We start from the raw sequence: 22,496 nt of genomic DNA on the forward strand, positions 1-22,496 counted from the left end.
TCCAGGGATTTGAGGCCAAGATTATGCAACGCTTTATAGACTAGACACAGGGCCTTAAACGTTATTCTCTGTTTAACAGGAAGCCAGGGAAAACTTTTTAATTCTTGAGACACTGAGCAGTTTTGGGGGATTTTTAACGCAATTCTAGCTGCCGTATTTTGTAAAACCTGAAGTTTATTGATATTATACTTGTGAGTAGTCAGAAGCAGGCTGTTGCAGTAATCAATCTTGGACAGAATTAGCAAGGTGACTAATGTCTTTTGTAGTTTAAGTGGTATGAAGGGCAACATTTCTTTCATTATTCTGAGAGTGTAAAAAGTAGAAGAAGTAAGTTTATTTACCAGATCAGTAAAGTTGAGTCTGTTATCGATAATCACCCCCAGATTTCGAGCCTTTGCCACAGCGGGGAATCGGGGCTATGATAGCTGGCCAGACTGTTGGACCCCAGAAAGAAGACTGTTGTCCAAAAAGTAGGACTTCTGTTTTTCCTGCATTTAATTTAAGGCAATTACTGTCCAACCAGTTATGGATAGTCAGCATACAATCATGAAATCTAGACTCTGTCTATATCGTTCTTTCCAATAGAGACGACAATTTGAGTATCGTCAGCATAGAATGTCTGAGAGAACCCAAAGCTTCTTCTCAAATTCACTAATGGGGCAACATAGATATTAACAAGTATTAGAAATGCAATCGGGCTCGGATTTATTTGAGTTTGAGCTAATGGCATTGTAAATGCCAATGTCTTTTTGCCATGTGTTATGGAGTGTGTGCATGTGGTGTGTAGTGGAAGTATGTTGGTTGAATTGTAATTTTACCAATGGTGGCATGCTGTGCTTTATATGAATATGTTTAAAAGTAAAGTGTACCATACTGCGATTGCTTGGTGGAAAAGTGCACTGCCGGCTGGAGGTGTGTGTGCCTGGTGGAAGGGTGCACTGACGGCTGGTGGGTGTGTGCTTGGTAAAAGCGTGCACAGATGGATGATGGTTGATGGTGTTTGTGCATGGTGAAAGCATTCATTGACGGCTGGGGGTGTGTTGTTGTGTGTGTTGTTTTCTGTGTGCTGGTGAGTGTGTGGTGGTGAGTCTGTGGGGGTGAGCCTGGGGAGTGAGTGTGGTGGTGAGTGTGTTGTGTTGAGAGGTGACAAGTGTGTGGTGTTGAGAGACTGAGGTGTGTGGTTTGTGTGTGTGTTATGTGTGTGTGGTGTATGTGTGTGTGGTGTTTTCTGCACACTCACACACTGCCCCTACACATTCACACACTGCTCACCCGCACACTCCCAATGTCACCCTGCATAGTCACACACTGTTTACCCTGCACACTCATTCTGCACACTCACACAATGTGCACCCTGACACACTGTCTCTGCAGTCACTCTACACTCACTGTCACTCTGCACTCACTGTCACTCTGCACTCCCTGTCACTCTGCACTCACTGTCACTCTGCACTCACTGTCACTCTGCACTCACTGTCACTCTGCTGTCACTCTGCACTCACTGTCACTCTGCACTCACTGTCACTCTGCACGCACTGTCACTCTGCACGCACTGTCACTCTGCACTCACTGTCACTCTGCACTCACTGTCACTCTGCACTCACTGTCACTCTGCACTCACTCTGCACTCACTCTGCACTCACTGTCACTCTGCACTCACTCTGCACTCACTCTGCACTCACTCTGCACTCACTCTGCACTCACTCTGCACTCACTCTGCACTCACTCTGCACTCACTCTGCACTCACTCTGCACTCACTCTGCACTCACTGTCACTCTGCACTCTACTGTCACTCTGCACTCACTGTCACTCTGCACTCTACTGTCACTCTGCACTCACTGTCACTCTGCACTCACTATCACTCTGCACTCACTGTCACTCTGCACTCACTGTCACTCTGCACTCACTGTCACTCTGCACTCTACAGTCACTCTGCACTCTACAGTCACTCTGCACTCTACAGTCACTCTGCACTCTACAGTCACTCTGCACTCTACAGTCACTCTGCACTCTACAGTCACTCTGCACTCTCAATCTGCACTCTCAATCTGCACTCTGCACTCTCAAACTGCACTCTCAAACTGCAATCTGCACTCTGCACTCTGATTCTGCACTCTGATTCTGCACTCTCAATCTGCACTCTCATACTGCACTCTCATACTGCACTCTCATACTGCACTCTCATACTGCACTCTCAAACTGCACTCTCAAACTGCACTCTCAAACTGCACTCTCAAACTGCACTCTCAAACTGCACTCTCAAACTGCACTCTCAAACTGCACTCTCAAACTGCACTCTCAACTCTCAATCTCCACTCTGCACTCTCAAACTGCACTCTGCACTCTCAAACACCACTCTCAAACTGCACTCTGCACTCTCAAACTGCACTCTGCACTCTCAAACACCACTCTCAAACTGCACTCTCAAACTGCACTCTCAAACTGCACTCTCAAACTGCACTCTCAACTCTCAAACTGCACTCACAACTCTCATGCTGCACTCTGTAACTGCACTCTCAACTCTGAAACTGCACTCTCAACTCTCAAACTGCACTCTCAACTCTCAAACTGCACTCTCAACTCTCAAACTGCACTCTCAACTCTCAATGTGCACTCTCAACGTGCACTCTCAACTCTCAATCTGCAATCTGCACTCTCAAACTGCACTCTCAAACTGCACTCTCAATCTGCACTCTGCACTCTCAAACTGCACTCAAACTGCACTCTCAAACTGCTCTCAAACTGCACTTTTACTTGTACCAGAGGACTCGTTTACCATAGCTTTCTAGGGCTTACAAATAAAGGGTATTTTTCCCATCACATGCAAAGCAAAATTTACGCTATTTGTAATAACACTAAAACATGGCAAGAATGTAAATCTGCTGAAACGTCATCATGTCGTGTACATGTTGCAATTCCCCTACTGTGTGTGTTCCTTCTCTCGAAGCGATTTCAAATATAATCAAAGAAGGGTCAGGGGCTTAGTCGGGGAAGGTCGCCAGACATCTATGTAGGTCTGCAACTCCTTAATATGTTTAGCTGATTCATTGGTGTCTGCATCAATACCACGCCTGGGCAGCAGCAAATGGCTACACGGCTGCATTAACTGAGGGCAACTAGGCACACGTGTTAAAACACCCACACGCCTCCCCTTTAGCAGCCGACAACAGACATCATCCTTTAACTCTACAAAAGTTACCAGTCGGTACCAAACCAGAATAACCGAGAAACGCATGCAAAATAGCCATTTTCAAGAAAACAAAAACATGGCTTACCACTGGCAACTTGTGTAAGATCTCTGCACTCTGCACTCACTGTCACTCTGCACTCACAGTCACACTGCACTCACAGTCACACTGCACTCACAGTCACTCTGCACTCACAGTCACTCTGCACTCACAGTCACTCTGCACTCTACTGTCACTCTGCACTCACTGTCACTGTGCTGTCACTCTGCAATCACTGTCACTCTGCACTCTACAGTCACTCTGCACTCTACAGTCACTCTGCACTCTACTGTCACTCTGCACTCACTCTGCACTCTACTGTCACTCTGCACTCTACTGTCACTCTGCACTCTACTGTCACTCTGCACTCTACTGTCACTCTGCACTCTACTGTCACTCTGCACTCTACTGTCACTCTGCACTCACTGTCACTGTGCTGTCACTCTGCAATCACTGTCACTCTGCACTCTACAGTCACTCTGCACTCTACAGTCACTCTGCACTCTACTGTCACTCTGCACTCTACTGTCACTCTGCACTCTACTGTCACTCTGCACTCTACTGTCACTCTGCACTCTACAGTCACTCTGCACTCACTGTCACTCTGCACTCACTGTCACTCTGCACTCACTGTCACTCTGCACTCACTGTCACTCTGCACTCACTGTCACTCTGCACTCACTGTCACTCTGCACTCACTCTACAGTCACTCTGCACTCACTGCCACTCTGCACTCACTGCCACTCTGCACTCACTGCCACTCTGCACTCACTGCCACTCTGCACTCACTGTCACTCTGCACTCACTAGTCACTCTGCACTCTACAGTCACTCTGCACTCTACTGCCACTCTGCACTCTACTGCCACTCTGCACTCTACTGCCACTCTGCACTCACTGCCACTCTGCACTCACTGCCACTCTGCACTCACTGCCACTCTGCACTCACTGTCACTCTGCACTCACTGTCACTCTGCTGTCACTCTGCACTCACTGTCACTCTGCACTCTACTGTCACTCTGCACTCACTGTCACTCTGCACTCACTGTCACTCTGCACTCACTGTCACTCTGCACTCACTGTCACTCTGCACTCACTGTCACTCTGCACTCACTGCCACTCTGCACTCACTCTGCACTCACTGTCACTCTGCACTCACTGTCACTCTGCACTCACTCTGCACTCACTGTCACTCTGCACTCACTCTGCACTCACTCTACAGTCACTCTGCCCTCACTGTCACTCTGCACTCACTGTCACTGTGCTGTCACTCTGCAATCACTGTCACTCTGCACTCTACAGTCACTCTGCACTCTACAGTCACTCTGCACTCTACTGTCACTCTGCACTCACTGTCACTCTGCACTCACTGTCACTCTGCACTCACTGTCACTCTGCACTCACTGTCACTCTGCACTCACTCTACAGTCACTCTGCACTCACTGTCACTCTGCACTCACTGCCACTCTGCACTCACTGCCACTCTGCACTCACTGCCACTCTGCACTCACTGCCACTCTGCACTCACTGCCACTCTGCACTCACTGTCACTCTGCACTCACTAGTCACTCTGCACTCACTAGTCACTCTGCACTCACTAGTCACTCTGCACTCTACAGTCACTCTGCACTCTACTGCCACTCTGCACTCACTGCCACTCTGCACTCACTGCCACTCTGCACTCACTGCCACTCTGCACTCACTGCCACTCTGCACTCACTGTCACTCTGCACTCACTGTCACTCTGCTGTCACTCTGCACTCACTGTCACTCTGCACTCACTGTCACTCTGCACTCACTGTCACTCTGCACTCACTGTCACTCTGCACTCACTGTCACTCTGCACTCACTGTCACTCTGCACTCACTGCCACTCTGCACTCACTGCCACTCTGCACTCACTGCCACTCTGCACTCACTGCCACTCTGCACTCACTGTCACTCTGCTGTCACTCTGCACTCACTGTCACTCTGCACTCACTGTCACTCTGCACTCACTGTCACTCTGCACTCACTGTCACTCTGCACTCACTGTCACTCTGCACTCACTGCCACTCTGCACTCACTGTCACTCTGCTGTCACTCTGCACTCACTGTCACTCTGCACTCACTGCCACTCAGCACTCTCAAACTGCACTCTAAAATGCACTCTCAATCTGCACTCTCAATCTGCACTCTCAATCTGCACTCTGCACTCTCAAACTGCACTCTCAAACTGCAATCTGCACTCTGCACTCTGATTCTGCACTCTGATTCTGCACTCTCAAACTGCACTCTCAATCTGCACTCTCATACTGCACTCTCATACTGCACTCTCATACTGCACTCTCATACTGCACTCTCAAACTGCACTCTCAAACTGCACTCTCAAACTGCACTCTCAAACTGCACTCTCAAACTGCACTCTCAACTCTCAATCTCCACTCTGCACTCTCAAACTGCACTCTGCACTCTCAAACACCACTCTCAAACTGCACTCTGCACTCTCAAACTGCACTCTGCACTCTCAAACACCACTCTCAAACTGCACTCTCAAACTGCACTCTCAAACTGCACTCTCAAACTGCACTCTCAACTCTCAAACTGCACTCACAACTCTCATGCTGCACTCTGTAACTGCACTCTCAACTCTGAAACTGCACTCTCAACTCTCAAACTGCACTCTCAACTCTCAAACTGCACTCTCAACTCTCAAACTGCACTCTCAACTCTCAATGTGCACTCTCAACGTGCACTCTCAACTCTCAATCTGCAATCTGCACTCTCAAACTGCACTCTCAAACTGCACTCTCAATCTGCACTCTGCACTCTCAAACTGCACTCAAACTGCACTCTCAAACTGCTCTCAAACTGCACTTTTACTTGTACCAGAGGACTCGTTTACCATAGCTTTCTAGGGCTTACAAATAAAGGGTATTTTTCCCATCACATGCAAAGCAAAATTTACGCTATTTGTAATAACACTAAAACATGGCAAGAATGTAAATCTGCTGAAACGTCATCATGTCGTGTACATGTTGCAATTCCCCTACTGTGTGTGTTCCTTCTCTCGAAGCGATTTCAAATATAATCAAAGAAGGGTCAGGGGCTTAGTCGGGGAAGGTCGCCAGACATCTATGTAGGTCTGCAACTCCTTAATATGTTTAGCTGATTCATTGGTGTCTGCATCAATACCACGCCTGGGCAGCAGCAAATGGCTACACGGCTGCATTAACTGAGGGCAACTAGGCACACGTGTTAAAACACCCACACGCCTCCCCTTTAGCAGCCGACAACAGACATCATCCTTTAACTCTACAAAAGTTACCAGTCGGTACCAAACCAGAATAACCGAGAAACGCATGCAAAATAGCCATTTTCAAGAAAACAAAAACATGGCTTACCACTGGCAACTTGTGTAAGATCTCTGCACTCTGCACTCACTGTCACTCTGCACTCACAGTCACACTGCACTCACAGTCACACTGCACTCACAGTCACTCTGCACTCACAGTCACTCTGCACTCACAGTCACTCTGCACTCTACTGTCACTCTGCACTCACTGTCACTGTGCTGTCACTCTGCAATCACTGTCACTCTGCACTCTACAGTCACTCTGCACTCTACAGTCACTCTGCACTCTACTGTCACTCTGCACTCACTCTGCACTCTACTGTCACTCTGCACTCTACTGTCACTCTGCACTCTACTGTCACTCTGCACTCTACTGTCACTCTGCACTCTACTGTCACTCTGCACTCTACTGTCACTCTGCACTCACTGTCACTGTGCTGTCACTCTGCAATCACTGTCACTCTGCACTCTACAGTCACTCTGCACTCTACAGTCACTCTGCACTCTACTGTCACTCTGCACTCTACTGTCACTCTGCACTCTACTGTCACTCTGCACTCTACTGTCACTCTGCACTCTACAGTCACTCTGCACTCACTGTCACTCTGCACTCACTGTCACTCTGCACTCACTGTCACTCTGCACTCACTGTCACTCTGCACTCACTGTCACTCTGCACTCACTGTCACTCTGCACTCACTCTACAGTCACTCTGCACTCACTGCCACTCTGCACTCACTGCCACTCTGCACTCACTGCCACTCTGCACTCACTGCCACTCTGCACTCACTGTCACTCTGCACTCACTAGTCACTCTGCACTCTACAGTCACTCTGCACTCTACTGCCACTCTGCACTCTACTGCCACTCTGCACTCTACTGCCACTCTGCACTCACTGCCACTCTGCACTCACTGCCACTCTGCACTCACTGCCACTCTGCACTCACTGTCACTCTGCACTCACTGTCACTCTGCTGTCACTCTGCACTCACTGTCACTCTGCACTCTACTGTCACTCTGCACTCACTGTCACTCTGCACTCACTGTCACTCTGCACTCACTGTCACTCTGCACTCACTGTCACTCTGCACTCACTGTCACTCTGCACTCACTGCCACTCTGCACTCACTCTGCACTCACTGTCACTCTGCACTCACTGTCACTCTGCACTCACTCTGCACTCACTGTCACTCTGCACTCACTCTGCACTCACTCTACAGTCACTCTGCCCTCACTGTCACTCTGCACTCACTGTCACTGTGCTGTCACTCTGCAATCACTGTCACTCTGCACTCTACAGTCACTCTGCACTCTACAGTCACTCTGCACTCTACTGTCACTCTGCACTCACTGTCACTCTGCACTCACTGTCACTCTGCACTCACTGTCACTCTGCACTCACTGTCACTCTGCACTCACTCTACAGTCACTCTGCACTCACTGTCACTCTGCACTCACTGCCACTCTGCACTCACTGCCACTCTGCACTCACTGCCACTCTGCACTCACTGCCACTCTGCACTCACTGCCACTCTGCACTCACTGTCACTCTGCACTCACTAGTCACTCTGCACTCACTAGTCACTCTGCACTCACTAGTCACTCTGCACTCTACAGTCACTCTGCACTCTACTGCCACTCTGCACTCACTGCCACTCTGCACTCACTGCCACTCTGCACTCACTGCCACTCTGCACTCACTGCCACTCTGCACTCACTGTCACTCTGCACTCACTGTCACTCTGCTGTCACTCTGCACTCACTGTCACTCTGCACTCACTGTCACTCTGCACTCACTGTCACTCTGCACTCACTGTCACTCTGCACTCACTGTCACTCTGCACTCACTGTCACTCTGCACTCACTGCCACTCTGCACTCACTGCCACTCTGCACTCACTGCCACTCTGCACTCACTGCCACTCTGCACTCACTGTCACTCTGCTGTCACTCTGCACTCACTGTCACTCTGCACTCACTGTCACTCTGCACTCACTGTCACTCTGCACTCACTGTCACTCTGCACTCACTGTCACTCTGCACTCACTGCCACTCTGCACTCACTGTCACTCTGCTGTCACTCTGCACTCACTGTCACTCTGCACTCACTGCCACTCAGCACTCTCAAACTGCACTCTAAAATGCACTCTCAATCTGCACTCTCAATCTGCACTCTCAATCTGCACTCTGCACTCTCAAACTGCACTCTCAAACTGCAATCTGCACTCTGCACTCTGATTCTGCACTCTGATTCTGCACTCTCAAACTGCACTCTCAATCTGCACTCTCATACTGCACTCTCATACTGCACTCTCATACTGCACTCTCATACTGCACTCTCAAACTGCACTCTCAAACTGCACTCTCAAACTGCACTCTCAAACTGCACTCTCAAACTGCACTCTCAAACTGCACTCTCAACTCTCAATCTCCACTCTGCACTCTCAAACTGCACTCTGCACTCTCAAACACCACTCTCAAACTGCACTCTGCACTCTCAAACTGCACTCTGCACTCTCAAACACCACTCTCAAACTGCACTCTCAAACTGCACTCTCAAACTGCACTCTCAAACTGCACTCTCAACTCTCAAACTGCACTCACAACTCTCATGCTGCACTCTGTAACTGCACTCTCAACTCTGAAACTGCACTCTCAACTCTCAAACTGCACTCTCAACTCTCAAACTGCACTCTCAACTCTCAAACTGCACTCTCAACTCTCAATGTGCACTCTCAACGTGCACTCTCAACTCTCAATCTGCAATCTGCACTCTCAAACTGCACTCTCAAACTGCACTCTCAATCTGCACTCTGCACTCTCAAACTGCACTCAAACTGCACTCTCAAACTGCTCTCAAACTGCACTTTTACTTGTACCAGAGGACTCGTTTACCATAGCTTTCTAGGGCTTACAAATAAAGGGTATTTTTCCCATCACATGCAAAGCAAAATTTACGCTATTTGTAATAACACTAAAACATGGCAAGAATGTAAATCTGCTGAAACGTCATCATGTCGTGTACATGTTGCAATTCCCCTACTGTGTGTGTTCCTTCTCTCGAAGCGATTTCAAATATAATCAAAGAAGGGTCAGGGGCTTAGTCGGGGAAGGTCGCCAGACATCTATGTAGGTCTGCAACTCCTTAATATGTTTAGCTGATTCATTGGTGTCTGCATCAATACCACGCCTGGGCAGCAGCAAATGGCTACACGGCTGCATTAACTGAGGGCAACTAGGCACACGTGTTAAAACACCCACACGCCTCCCCTTTAGCAGCCGACAACAGACATCATCCTTTAACTCTACAAAAGTTACCAGTCGGTACCAAACCAGAATAACCGAGAAACGCATGCAAAATAGCCATTTTCAAGAAAACAAAAACATGGCTTACCACTGGCAACTTGTGTAAGATACCTCGCACCTAGTAACAACCAGCGACCACTAAAAAGAAAGGTTTGCGCCGCGGATGCTGCAGTGTGGTAAAGGTGGGCTGGGTGTGTGCAGGCTGGACATTTCAACTACACCCGCTGGCCTCTCATTTTTCCCGAGGCACACTCATTCGCCATTTTTTCGGCCCCTTCATACTGTGATCTGACTCTTTGAAGCAAGTTTGGCAGTTTAATCAGGTCTCCTGTCAGCAAACCCGCTTATCAGGACAGTGTGACTGAACAAGGCTGCTCCTATCTCTTCCCCCCAGGCGTGAATGCCCATTCCCTGGCGGCTGCTGCAGGGCGCCCTTTCCATGATCACTGTGAGGCCCTCTCTGCCTCGCCTTCTCCACTAATGGCAAGGAAAACAGCTTCGTAATCGCTCCCTATTCGCACCTCTCTTCAGCCGAACACAGGGTACAGAAAAGCTCCACCAAACTATGCTACAACGAGGGGTGAATCAGCTACTCTTTGCACGGTACAAGAAAGTGAACAATTATTTCGGATGGCCGCTCGCAGTAGAACACTGAACATTGGCGTTTTCTTTTCTTCCTTGCCGCTGTTACAAACCCTCTGCTTTTTCCCTGCCACGGACGCTGGGACCCTGTGAGCTTGTGGAGTTATCGGAATACGAGGAGTTCCCTGACTATGAGGATAATTAGCGGCAGCTCGGGACTGGAGCAGCTGCGCGCTGAGCGCTGCTGAATGGTGAACGCGCCCGGCCATCTGGATTCACTTACGGAGGCACCCTGACAGCTCCTAATTATAATTAATGTACTTCTTTGCGCGAGCACGAACGAAAAATGCCCAAGATGGCGGAACAAAACTACATTTACACTATCACTTCAAGCCTATTAAAACGACAACACAACGAAGACGAATCACTGGCCAGATGACAGAACACACTAAAGAATGTGTGGAATTTGTCTCGCCAAAGCCCTAGGAGATACTTTTTTTTTCTCTTCTTTAACATTAGGATCTCGAAACTCCTCCCACTTACGTGGGCGGAGGCCTCGCCCTAAAAAGGGTAGTCCACACGGAAGGGAGACAGATCAAGAGACAAAGTTGTCCTGTTTTATTATTAGCTCCTGATCCGTTAAATAGGATTTTAGCAAGTCCCATGCTAGGTGAGGGACCCAGCATGTTGCTAGCCATGCTAACAGAAATTTATGGCTGACTGTATCAAACGCAGCAGAGAGATCAAGCAGAATGAGGGCCGCCCCTTTCCTTGATCTAGAGCCTGTCTGATCTCTTTGGTTGCCTTGATCAGCGCTGTCTCAGTGCTATGGCCTTTCCGAAAGCCGAATTGGGTTGTATCCAGCAATTTGTTAGATTCAATGAAAGTCACCAGCTGATCCTTTAGAAATGTTTCTGCTATTTTGGCTGACAATGGAACACAGGAGATTGGACGATAGTTTGTTGGATCCTTTTGGTCCAAGAAGGCTTTTTTTAGTAGGGGAATCAGTACTACTTTCTTTCAAATATTTGGGGAGATGCCTGTTTTGCACATGGCTTGGAAAATAAGTGTTAGTTTTGGCGTATAGACTTCTGCTAACAGTTTAAGTATGTTAGGTGGACACGGGTCATATGGGGAACCTGAGGTAGCATTTTTCAGTAGTCTTATCGTATTCTCATTTGATGGGGCAATAAAGTTTGTGAGGATTTTTGTTCCCTCTAATAGCTGATTGCTCATATTGCCAGATGATATAATGGGAATCTGTTTAGATTTAGAAATGTTTCTACTTTTTCAGAAAAGTGAATTGCAAAATCATCACAGAAAATCTGGACAATCACGGAATTAACTAGATATGGAAACACATTTTTCTTGAAGGCCTATCAATCTGATTGGCCTTTAACAAAATGTGTTCCCATAACTAGTTAATTCCGTGATTGTCCTAAAGAGCTCCTTAGTGGAGTCTTTAGCTTCCTCAATCCTCTTGGTAAAATATAATGCCTTCGTTTTCAAAATAAGGTCCTTGTAGGCAGCTATAGTTTGTTTATATTTTGTCTTAGCTTCCTCTTTATGAGCCGTTCTCTATTTTCTTTCTTGTTTTCTACATTCTTGTTTGTATTTCCTAAGTTCCATTGAGTATCAAGGCACTGAGGGACTTTGTCACTTTATTTTAAATGTTTTGACAGGAGCTACTTGTTTTGAAGCACTCTCCAGCCATTTATTATACTGTGTAGCTGCTATCTCAGCTTCTTTTGCAAGGACTGGCGATGTATTCTCCAATACTTCATTTAGATATTCAGGCTGCACATTTCGCCAAACTCTTGATCGAAAGGTGGATGGCATTTTATTTACATTAGAACATTAGAGACGATTTGCGATAGGGATAGTTAAAAGAAAACTGCTCTATGGTCAGACTATCCAACTTGGGATGTCTTTAACTATTTGGAAAAAATCGCGTCCAGGGTATGACCTGCCTGGTGTGTTGGTTCTCGAACTATTTGATCTAATCCTAGTGCTGAAAAAGTTTGCAGTCGGGGTTCGGAATCTCCTCTAGGTGATAGTTAAAATCGCCCAGCACTGTATAGTTCGAATTTGATATAAAATGCTCGAGAAGCCTAGCTATTTCCTGAGTAAAATCTTTTAGGGAGTTAGGTGGTGTATATAAAAACCATGCTCTTAAATGATTGTTGTTTACAGATTTCTATAACAAATGAGATTAGTTCCCCAAAAGGGAGGAGGGATGACTGGCAGCTAGATGTCATATCATCTCTAACAATGACAGCAATGACATTACAAAGAAATAAACCCACCTTTCGGGGTTCAGAGACCTGTCTCGTAATAGGGCTCTTCTAAAAATTAAAGAATACAGCCACAAAAAAGTGTTTGTAGAGAAAAGAAAAAAATAATTCTTTTTTGAGTCCCCTCACTCACCGGAGTTTCCTCACGGTGACATGCTTCATCATTGGGGCCATCCCAGTTCTCTACGAAATGATGAAGCATGTCACCGTGAGGAAACTCCGGTGAGTGAGGGGACTCAAAAAAGAATTATTTTTTTCTTTTTTTTTTTCTCTACAAACACTTTTTTGTGGCTGTATTCTTTAATTTTTAGAAGAGCCCTATTACGAGACAGGTCTCTGAACCCCGAAAGGTGGGTTTATTTCTTTGTCAAGACGTCCTGGAGGGCGACCTGTTCTTAAGTACCTCCTTTTCCCTCTGGTTGTATATAGCAATGACATTACAACATGAACTACAGTTCCAAAAAGTGTCAGTGCATGCACTGGAAAAGTACATATTGCATCAGTGCAGGAATTACAGGAACAAGAAACATGAATAGGACGTGCACACAATTATTAAATAAGAGAGTAAAAAGAAGCACAGCTATTAACATGGAAGCTAAAACCTCACACTCGGGCCTGCCAAGCACTCCAAGGTATCGTAAATTAAAACAGCTTGCTGCAGTCATTCTATAATAATTCATTATATACATAACTTCAATAAAGTGGTCATAAAAAGGTTAAAAATGTGATCTATTAAAAGAGATGAGACGAACATTAAGGCCATAATTAATAAAGATAAAATAAGAGTCTAAAAATTACTTTCTAGATAAATGGATAGGGAAATCGGTTAAAACATTCTACCCCAATAGATCTACTATTTAATATTGACAGGCATACGTAGGATGCTACAATGTAACACACAAAATTATTTGACAACATTTGGAGGAAAAAAGAGCAGGACAACTTTGCGAACATTTATATTTCCGCATTAGAGGGAGGATAAGTCTCTTGTGGTGTCCCGTATAAATTTGCAGAAAAAGATAAAATGGAGATTAGTTTATGGAGATGTTCACCATCACACGGGCAACTCGGCAACGCGTTTGGAGAAAAAGTTCCCATAGGATAACCCAACATACACGGAATGAGGTTTAATCGGAATCTTACTAGTATAAAGCGATGTCCTGGTTTAGTGACAAACGCTTAGTAAGAGTTTATGTCATGAGGGATAGAGGGTATATTTGAGTATGTTTACACCATGAATTTACTGTGGTTGGCTGCATATCTCTCGTTCAACTTTTTAATTAAAAAAAGTTTTTTAATTTGGGCTTTAGAAATCGACAGCAAGTTAGTGGGGGTCGTAAACAAAGATTGCAAACCCAGAGCGGACAGTGTGTCTTTGACATATTGAATCCAGGCAAAAGTTAAGCAGTCCCTGAAGACGCTTTGGGTCAAGACCACATTTTCCCTTCTCTACAGTGAATGCCAAAATAGGATCGAGGCAAGACACACCATATTTGATGTATATGGAGCATTCAACTCTTGGTGCCTGTTAAAGTTTGAGCATTGTTTGAGGAAAGAATCCTCAATACTCTATAGAACACCTACATTTGCCAAACGCCAAACCCCATATGTGGATACAGAGATGACTTTTTCTGTGTAGATCTTAAGAATTGCCTCCAATGGCTTAGACCCAAAATATTTTATATTAAAAGAAAATATGGCAAAAAAAATTTTTTCCAGCAGAAGGCATCTGTTAGCTACCATATTGGTCACGTAGCCATGCTATTAAATAAAACACCCAAATATGAAAATGTTTGTGTGATTTAGACTTTGCGCCCCACTATGAAAAATGAAGGTAATTTTTTGACTGTTTCCCTGTAACCAAGATGAAAGTTTTAGATTCATTAACCAGGAGATCTAGTGATGACATAAATGAGACATACTCGTCAATAGGTTTTTGCAATGCCACCCCATTACTGGATATTAAGACTGCGTCATCTGCATATAATAATATTGGGGTACTTATTTGGTTCACCCTAGGGACATCTATTGTAGAGTCTGCCACAGCTGTTCTCACACCATTAGTAGAAATAGAGAATAGGAAAGGGGCCAGGACACAGCACTGTCTGATTCCCCTATTAATCAGGAACCATCTTGTGCATTCCCCCTGACTTCCACACCGCACACACGCGGAGGCTTGGGAGTTCAGTTGACAGATGACGGATCCATTTTTGTGCTTCACTTTAGTTCTCCAGTTCTCTGGGATTACAGGGGGAGGCCTACATTTTTCATACAGACTAGAAAACTATCTTCACAGGCACAATCTCCATAGACTGGACAATAGACAAACCATGAGAATGTAACCAAAAATAGCACATTTATTCAATACACTTGACCAATATCTTTAGCAGAATCAGACTCATTTTTATTTCACATTAATAGGACACTCAACAAATCTGTACAAACCATACACAACTAACACAAAGGGCTATGTGACATTCCAGGAAGGGAACAGAGGGGTGCCCAAATTAAAAAAGTGCCTTGGTGCCATGGTGATGGTAGAAGGCACTATACCATCTGATGACCCAACACAAAATATACAGATTTTTATTAGGTTGTTTACAGAAAGAGTTGGGGGGAATAAACCAAGGGTTGGCCCTGGTTAGGATGCACTTAAATGTTTTAGATCAGAATGGCATCAGGTTCTTACCTTCAAACTTTTTCTTCCCGCAAAAAAATCCAAACACTGAAAAACCCATGTTTTCCCACGATTACAGATCCATGGAGATCCTAAAGTCAAAGAAAAGGTCATTTATTAATTTTAATATGTATTTTTATATTCACGTATTTTCTTGCCAGAGCCATTTAAATTATGCAGCAATGCCGAATAAAATTATGCGGGATGGATGAGAAATATGCAGCAAGAGGAAACACACAAAGGATCATATTATCTGGTGGCATGATTCTCCAGCGACTGACATTTAAACACACATGTGTTGATACAGAATGAATCCCAAAGCCTAAGGAAGCACAGATGGTTCCTAATATATGCAGATTTAGCTGATACGGTTCAAGTTGTGATTTATAAACTGGTGGTGAATTTATACAGTATGAAGAACTTGAACATCTTATGAGCATGGTTCTCTCTACTTCCCAGAGAAAAATAATCTATGAAAAACATATACAATGAGGAAACAAGCTTTACAACGCAGCAATTACAACGCACTACATTTACAACGTAGGTGTTACAACACAACTGCATTTACATTGCATGCCATTACAACGCAGGCAATGCATGTCACTACAACGCATACCATTACAATGCATACCATTACAACGCATGCCATTACAACGAATTATAAGGTAAGTAATGGAACTTTTTTAAAGTTTTAGGGTGGGTATGGGTTTGAGGGTACATGGGAATAGTAATTATTACCCATCCACTATCCAACACTTACCCTCCTGTTGCACTCACTGGAGTGGGAAGAGTACATTTTACCCCTACACTATCCAACACTTACCCTACTGTTGCACTCACTGGAGTGGGAATAGTAATTTTACCCCTACACTATCCAAAACTTACCCTCCTGTTGCACTCACTGGAGTGGGAAGAGTACATTTTACCCCTACACTATCCAACACTTACCCTACTGTTGCACTCACTGGAGTGGGAATAGTAATTTTACCCCTACACTATCCAAAACTTACCCCACTGTTATCCTAAAAGTATTTTGCGTTGTAATGGTATGTGTTGTAATGGTATGGGTTATAATGGAATGCGCTGTAAATGTAGTTTCTAAAAATGCGTTGTGATGGCATACATTGTAAAATCATGCGTTGTAATGGATGTTGCGATGTAAAAACCGCATTGTAAAAGCATGTGTTGTAAATGTTTGCGTTGTAACGTGTCCTATTCATACAGTGTTGTGCTCAGCAGGATGTAAATCTAAAGTCCACATGTACACACTGTGTGCTCATCCCAGCTGTGTGTTAACGCCTCTTTCTGGTGGCTCAGTGCCCGATGCCTACTGTACTCACACCGTGGGGCTTGTTGTGGGACATCTCTGCAGAAATAAACATCCCTAGTTAACTGTATGTCTACACTGAATATCCAGCATGTAGGAGCCTCCTTGGGAGTCACATCAGATCTTGAACATAGATTCACAGCTCCTCCATGTAATGCTGTTTCCAGAATACTAGAATGCAACCATTCAATGGCATATCTGTGACAACTGCATGCTCATCAGTTCTGCTGTGGTTTGGGTCTCACCTTACTTCTCAAAGTGGTCCTTGTTCTCTCTGGTTTAGTGCTCATAGCCCTGACTGTTTAACCCATGACTTGTGGGACATCCCTCAGGTCTCAGTGCTAGGCCCCCCTCTTCTCCTTATATACCACCTTCCTTACCGCCAGCCTTACCATCTATCTGCCGACTCCTGTGTTTGCCTTTCCACTCTTTCTCATCTTACCACATATTTATTTAGTTTCTTATATCGCGCCAGAATCGACCCCAATGGGGTATCTCCGCGCTTTTCACGCCGGGATGGTAAAGTTTGTACCTCTGTAAATGAGCTATGGGCCATTATTCTTCCAGGAACAAGGTTGTTTTGAGCGTTTTCCTGAAGGATATGTGATTGGTGTTTTGTCTGAGACTAAGGGGCAGTTTATTCCACAAGGTTGGCCCCATAAGAGAGAGGGCTCGGCCACCTTGCCTGGTCTTCTTAATGAGCGGGGGTTTTAATAACAGTTGGTTACTTGATCGAAGAGGGCGATCAGGTTTATAGAACTGGAATTTTTGGGCCAGGTATTTGGGGCCATCTCCAAAGAGGCATTTATGGACAGTGCAGCAGATTTTAAACTTAATGCGCTGCCGTATCGGTAGCCAATGGAGTTCTCTCAAAAGGGGCTCATGCACTTCCAATGGCCCAACACCAGTTCAACGCTGAGTGAGGGCCTTGCAACTCATGCTGAACTCGACTAAACCTAAGGTCCTATATCTTCCTACATCCACGTCACCAGCCAGACTATTCTGAACTTTCCACTTCCCACTTAATATCCTAAATCCGCGTTGCTTCACCTTTTGACTTCTGTGACCCAAACGGAATAACTCAGCATTTTGCACCATTTGAATCTCAAAACAATAGACAAAAATACAGAAAAACATATCTATCAAACCAACACCCAAATTAGGAGATATTTTATTTAATTCACAATCAAAACATACACAAAAATCGAAATTTTAATTTTAATAGGAAAGTTACTAAAATCTTTAAATTATTCAGCAAGAGGTGGATTTAAGCTACCCATCTATAATCATGTCACTAAAAGAGAGGCTGTGTGTCAGGTAAGTCTTTCTTAGCGTTCCAAAACAAGGTGACACCTTTGTTTCAGAGTATGTAGTTGTAAAACGAGTTGTGACCCTGTGCGCCGGCAACGGTGCGACTCAGATCTAACCAGGGTCGCAGCTTAAACGTCACAGGTGCCTGGGGGTGCTGGGTACTGAGACGCACTTTTGGAGACCAGGACCTTTTTTACATCATCTTCAGACTTTGATCGAGAGAGAAAGACAGCAAAGGCTGGAAGGAGGAGAAAAATAGGGAAACAGTCACAATTGGGGAAAAGGAATGAAAAAGAAACTGCAAGAGTGAGATATAGAGACAGGAAGTGCAGGGCGGTGGAAGAACGAGGCCTGAGCTGGAATCACATGTAGGCCGCCTTGGTATCGCTAACCCCAGCATTCAGAAGCACTGGTGGCAGGATGCTAGGAGGAACTTTGGGGCCTTGAATGATCTGTTTTAGGGAGCCTGCTAGCTCAGTCCTTGGAAGTATTGTTTCGGATGCCTGGACTTCAGTCTGGTGTGCACGTCTCATTCATTGCTGTTTACGGCCAAAAACTGCTTCATCTATGCCTGACAGCTGTCCACAAAGGATAGCTGCCAGGCATGAACTGTATTCAGCGGTCGAAGTGCATTAAAAATAGTATGAGAAGGGGCTCTGTATGGCCGTGAGAGACCGGGCAGCAAACCCCCGCAAACTCAAATAGTGCTGGCGGTGGAAGAAAGAGGCCTGAGCTGGAATCACATGTAGGCCGCCTTGGGATCGATAACCCCAGCATTCAGCAGCACTGGTGGCAGGATGCTAGGAGGAACTTTGGGGCCTTGAATGATCTGTTTTAGGGAGCCTACTAGCTCAGTCCTTGGAAGTATTGCCCCAGATGCCTGGATTTCATTTTTGTGTGCACTTCTCACTCATGTCTGTTTACGCCTGAAAACTGCTTCATCTGTGCCTGACAGCTGTTTACAAAAGGATAGCTGCCAGGCATCAACTGTATTCAGCGGTCAGAGTGCATTAAAAATAGTATGAGAACTGTGGTGCTGCATACAATGGGGGTGAGGGTCAGTGATTGTGGGGGCGGGTCAAAGGTGTGACTTAAAAACAAAATATTCTGTACGTTTCTTTTGGGTCTTCCACCTTCAGGTAACTACATATAAAATTATGCACAGCTTAATAAAGCAATAAATGCAAGTTGAGTTATTCAGTGGGAAATGCAGTTTAGTACATTATGAAACCCCTATTAGTTAATGCACTGCAGAGGTCTGTGTGGTTGACTTGGTGGAGATTAGTGACTTGTGTATTTGTAGTGCTACGAGGTCCCAGCCTGTGACAGAAAGCACTGTGAATAAGTAAGTCATTATTTTAAACTTGCAATACACACAGTATAAGATGCACTGCTACAAAATGCGCAAACAGGTCAGGTTGAAGACAAAATGGTGCTACGAAAATATAGTTTTGACTAATACCCAGACTGTACGTAACGCAATTTTATAATACAACTGTCCCTTAAAAGTACGCCCTGGGCAGCTCAGCTGGTAACTCCCTTGCACTACGACTTGAAAAGAATACATCTTTGTCATCACAAAGCCTCAGGTGATTCCATCAATTACAGCCAGTACAGGCCACCGAGCACTCTACACTTGCAGATTAACCAGTGGCGCTCATTTGCATTTCTTTCAGGTAAGCAGGCACCCTGGCAAGAAGGATTGTTTATTCTTTAGCTTTCGGATCGCCTTCGGTGTCACAGCACCAGAGACTCCATGAATAGCACTCAAGCATTAAAATATCGGAATTAACTTCCAGGACGGTTGTCTTTTCACAACAAGTATTGGCAATGGTTTTTCATAAATCAAAAAAGTATGGGCACATGGTGCCCCTCTGATCCCGCCCACTTCGACCTCTGATTGTCTGACTACTTTGCAAGTTCCCACAACAAGTGAATAGAATTAAGCAGCTGTAAACCCCACGCAAGGCGTGAGGAGATGAGGAGCAGGGCCTTTACAATTTGTGAACTCCCAGAATATTGTGACTGGTTGTAAGTTTGCTGCCGCCTCTTTTATGCAGGTTGGTGATAAGACAGAAATCAAGAAACCAACCTCCTGACGCAATACTGACTTGTGCTTGGAAATACTCAGACTGCACACATGAGCACAGCATGGGTGAGTCACAAAAGCAAATAGACACATACAAAATGTGCCAAAGTGTATCAGGAATGTGTGCTTGATGTACACAAACCGGCGTACATTAGGCAAACAGAAATTCAGAATAGCATTGGAAATTTGAGGCGAGATTGAGATTTATATCCAAACTCAGAACTAGTCCTGAGCAAAATTGCATAATGTTTTCTCTGATGTAAAATGTATAATTCTTGCTAAAATTACCATATTTCGGAAGTTATAGCTAAACAATTGCCTGCGTGAAAATTGTAGGCAAGCTATGCTCTTGCATTCAACAGTTGAGACACCAGTATTACACATTGCGCCCTGGGGGGCAACGGGCGTGTTCGCCCGCTGCACATTGGTATTACAGAAGGGACCGCAGATGCTTGTGCATCTCTTCTTTAATACATATAGCTTTGGTGCACATGCAGTGCCAGTGCTATTATGAGAGGGCGTTCCCTCATCTGCATGGGGGCGTGGCCTATGCAAATGAGGGAATCACTTTGACTCTTTGCCCGTGCTGTATTATGGGCGCACTGAAAGTGTGTCACAAAAAGGTGGCCTGATTTCAGGGTGCCTCCTAGAGGCAGCCCTCTGGAGGGGAGAAAGGCAGTCCATGGACCCCTCCGACATCCTCCTGCAGGGGGGGGGGTAAGGCCACTCACTGCAGGGGCGGCTCTAGGCTCATGGTGGCCCTGGGCAGGAAGCTAGGTAGGGGGCCCCGGAAGAGGGGGTCCGGGATGGGCGGAGCATGGAGGCCAGTGAAGAGGGGGGGGTGGGAGGTCAGGGTGTTTGGAAGTGGAACAAATGTAAATGTAAATGTAAATGTACCGGTATTTATAGAGCGCACAGCTACTTCCCTGAGGTAGTGTCCCGCCGCTGTCCGTATACCGCTTAGGAACCCTTCCTGGTTTTCCCTGTGAGTGTCCACTCCTGGGAACCCCCATGGTGAAACCAGGCATCCCAGCGCTTTTGGGGCCGTTGTGGAGATTAAGCAAGCTATTGCCCAGAGTCGCAGAGTGGGACCCATGATTAGAATAGGCACTGAGGCGATAATTATCAGCTCCGAGGAAATTGAGCCCAAGACCCGCCAAGGCGGGTATTGAACCCTGATCCTGGGCCAGACCTCTGCATCAGGGTCTGCCGCTCTAACCATTTGCGCCACACTTCTCCACACAGAGCGGAAGGCCGCCAAATCCCTGCCAGGGGCCACCACGCAAATATGTATCCATCCTCAGAGGATTATTATATTAAGGATATATATTGGTGTGGCGGCCCCTGGGGTTTGGTGGCCCTGTGCAGGTGCACAGCGTGCACATGCCTCAGGCCGCCCCTGCTCACTGCACCCGCCTTCAAGGGGCTCTCTAGCCCCTCTTCAAAGTGCAGGCGGGTTGCCACCTGAACTGTGAAGCACAGAGCGTCTTTGAAGCACTCACCCGATATTTCACATGAATGTGCTACCCTCACGACAAAAAAGGTTCTCGGCCGTCCTGGGGCAGCGCATTCACTGTATAGGGACCACTGACCGTTTGCGCCGCTGCAACTTTTGAAATATGCGCGGGGCCCAAACAGGGAAAGTGCACCGTATGTATCATATGGCTCCTGATCAATTATTAACTGGTCATCAGCATGAAAACTGTAATTGAAGTGTGCCCTAGCGTCCACAATTCAAGTGAGATATGAAAGCCATTCAGTGAATGTTACTGGAACTAAGAATTCAGCTGCGCACATACCCAGTTTCACAGGTCCCACAGACATTTTTTAAATGAACTAGTCTCACATGTATAAAAATTAAAAGAAAGAAAGCATAAGAAAAGAATACATTATGTGAAAAACACAAGGCCCAGTAATCAGGGTTTACACTAGATGACGTTTGCATAAAAATACTTGCAAGAGCCTACTTGTGGCACATGTGTTTTAACTAAAAACCGTGTGCTCCCCCTTAATCCGTCTTGTCAGCCATCCCTATCTTATATACTGTAGAGTGTAATATCCACTACAATTAAGCCTTTCTAGAAGGATATATTGAGGTCTACTTATCCACAGCCACAATCCATGCTCTCGACCATCCAGCCATGGCTCCCACAGCCCCTACTTTTTCACAGCGAAAGTCCATGTTCTCGACCATCCAGCCGAGGCTACTGCGTCCTTCACCACCCCCTTTTGTACCGCTTTGTTCACCATAAGTTGGCAGGGTATGCTCAGACGTGAGTCCCTTGCTCACTTTGCCAATGGATTCAAGCAAGCCTGGCTGAAGACGGCTGAAATGCCAGAAACCGGTCCTA

The 22,496-nt window shown here is 45.8% G+C and overlaps 1 protein-coding gene and 1 long non-coding RNA gene across 3 annotated transcripts in view; one reads left to right on the forward strand and one right to left on the reverse strand.

Moving 5' to 3' along the window:
- Positions 1–22,496, reverse strand: part of LOC144817820 (phospholipid-transporting ATPase ID-like) — an 892,949-nt gene that overhangs the window by 625,035 nt on the left and 245,418 nt on the right. For both annotated transcript variants that reach the window (XM_078674658.1, XM_078674659.1), the window contains exon 2: positions 15,431–15,510. In XM_078674658.1, the coding sequence (XP_078530784.1) occupies positions 15,431–15,479 (49 nt within the window). In that variant the 5' untranslated portion in view covers positions 15,480–15,510. The remainder of the gene's footprint in view (positions 1–15,430; positions 15,511–22,496) is intronic.
- LOC144817821 (uncharacterized) overlaps positions 1–22,496 on the forward strand; it is a 573,792-nt gene that overhangs the window by 536,900 nt on the left and 14,396 nt on the right. The window lies entirely within an intron of this gene.

This window comes from Lissotriton helveticus, chromosome 2_1 (assembly GCF_964261635.1).
Source record: "Lissotriton helveticus chromosome 2_1, aLisHel1.1, whole genome shotgun sequence".
NCBI lineage: Eukaryota > Metazoa > Chordata > Amphibia > Caudata > Salamandridae > Lissotriton > Lissotriton helveticus.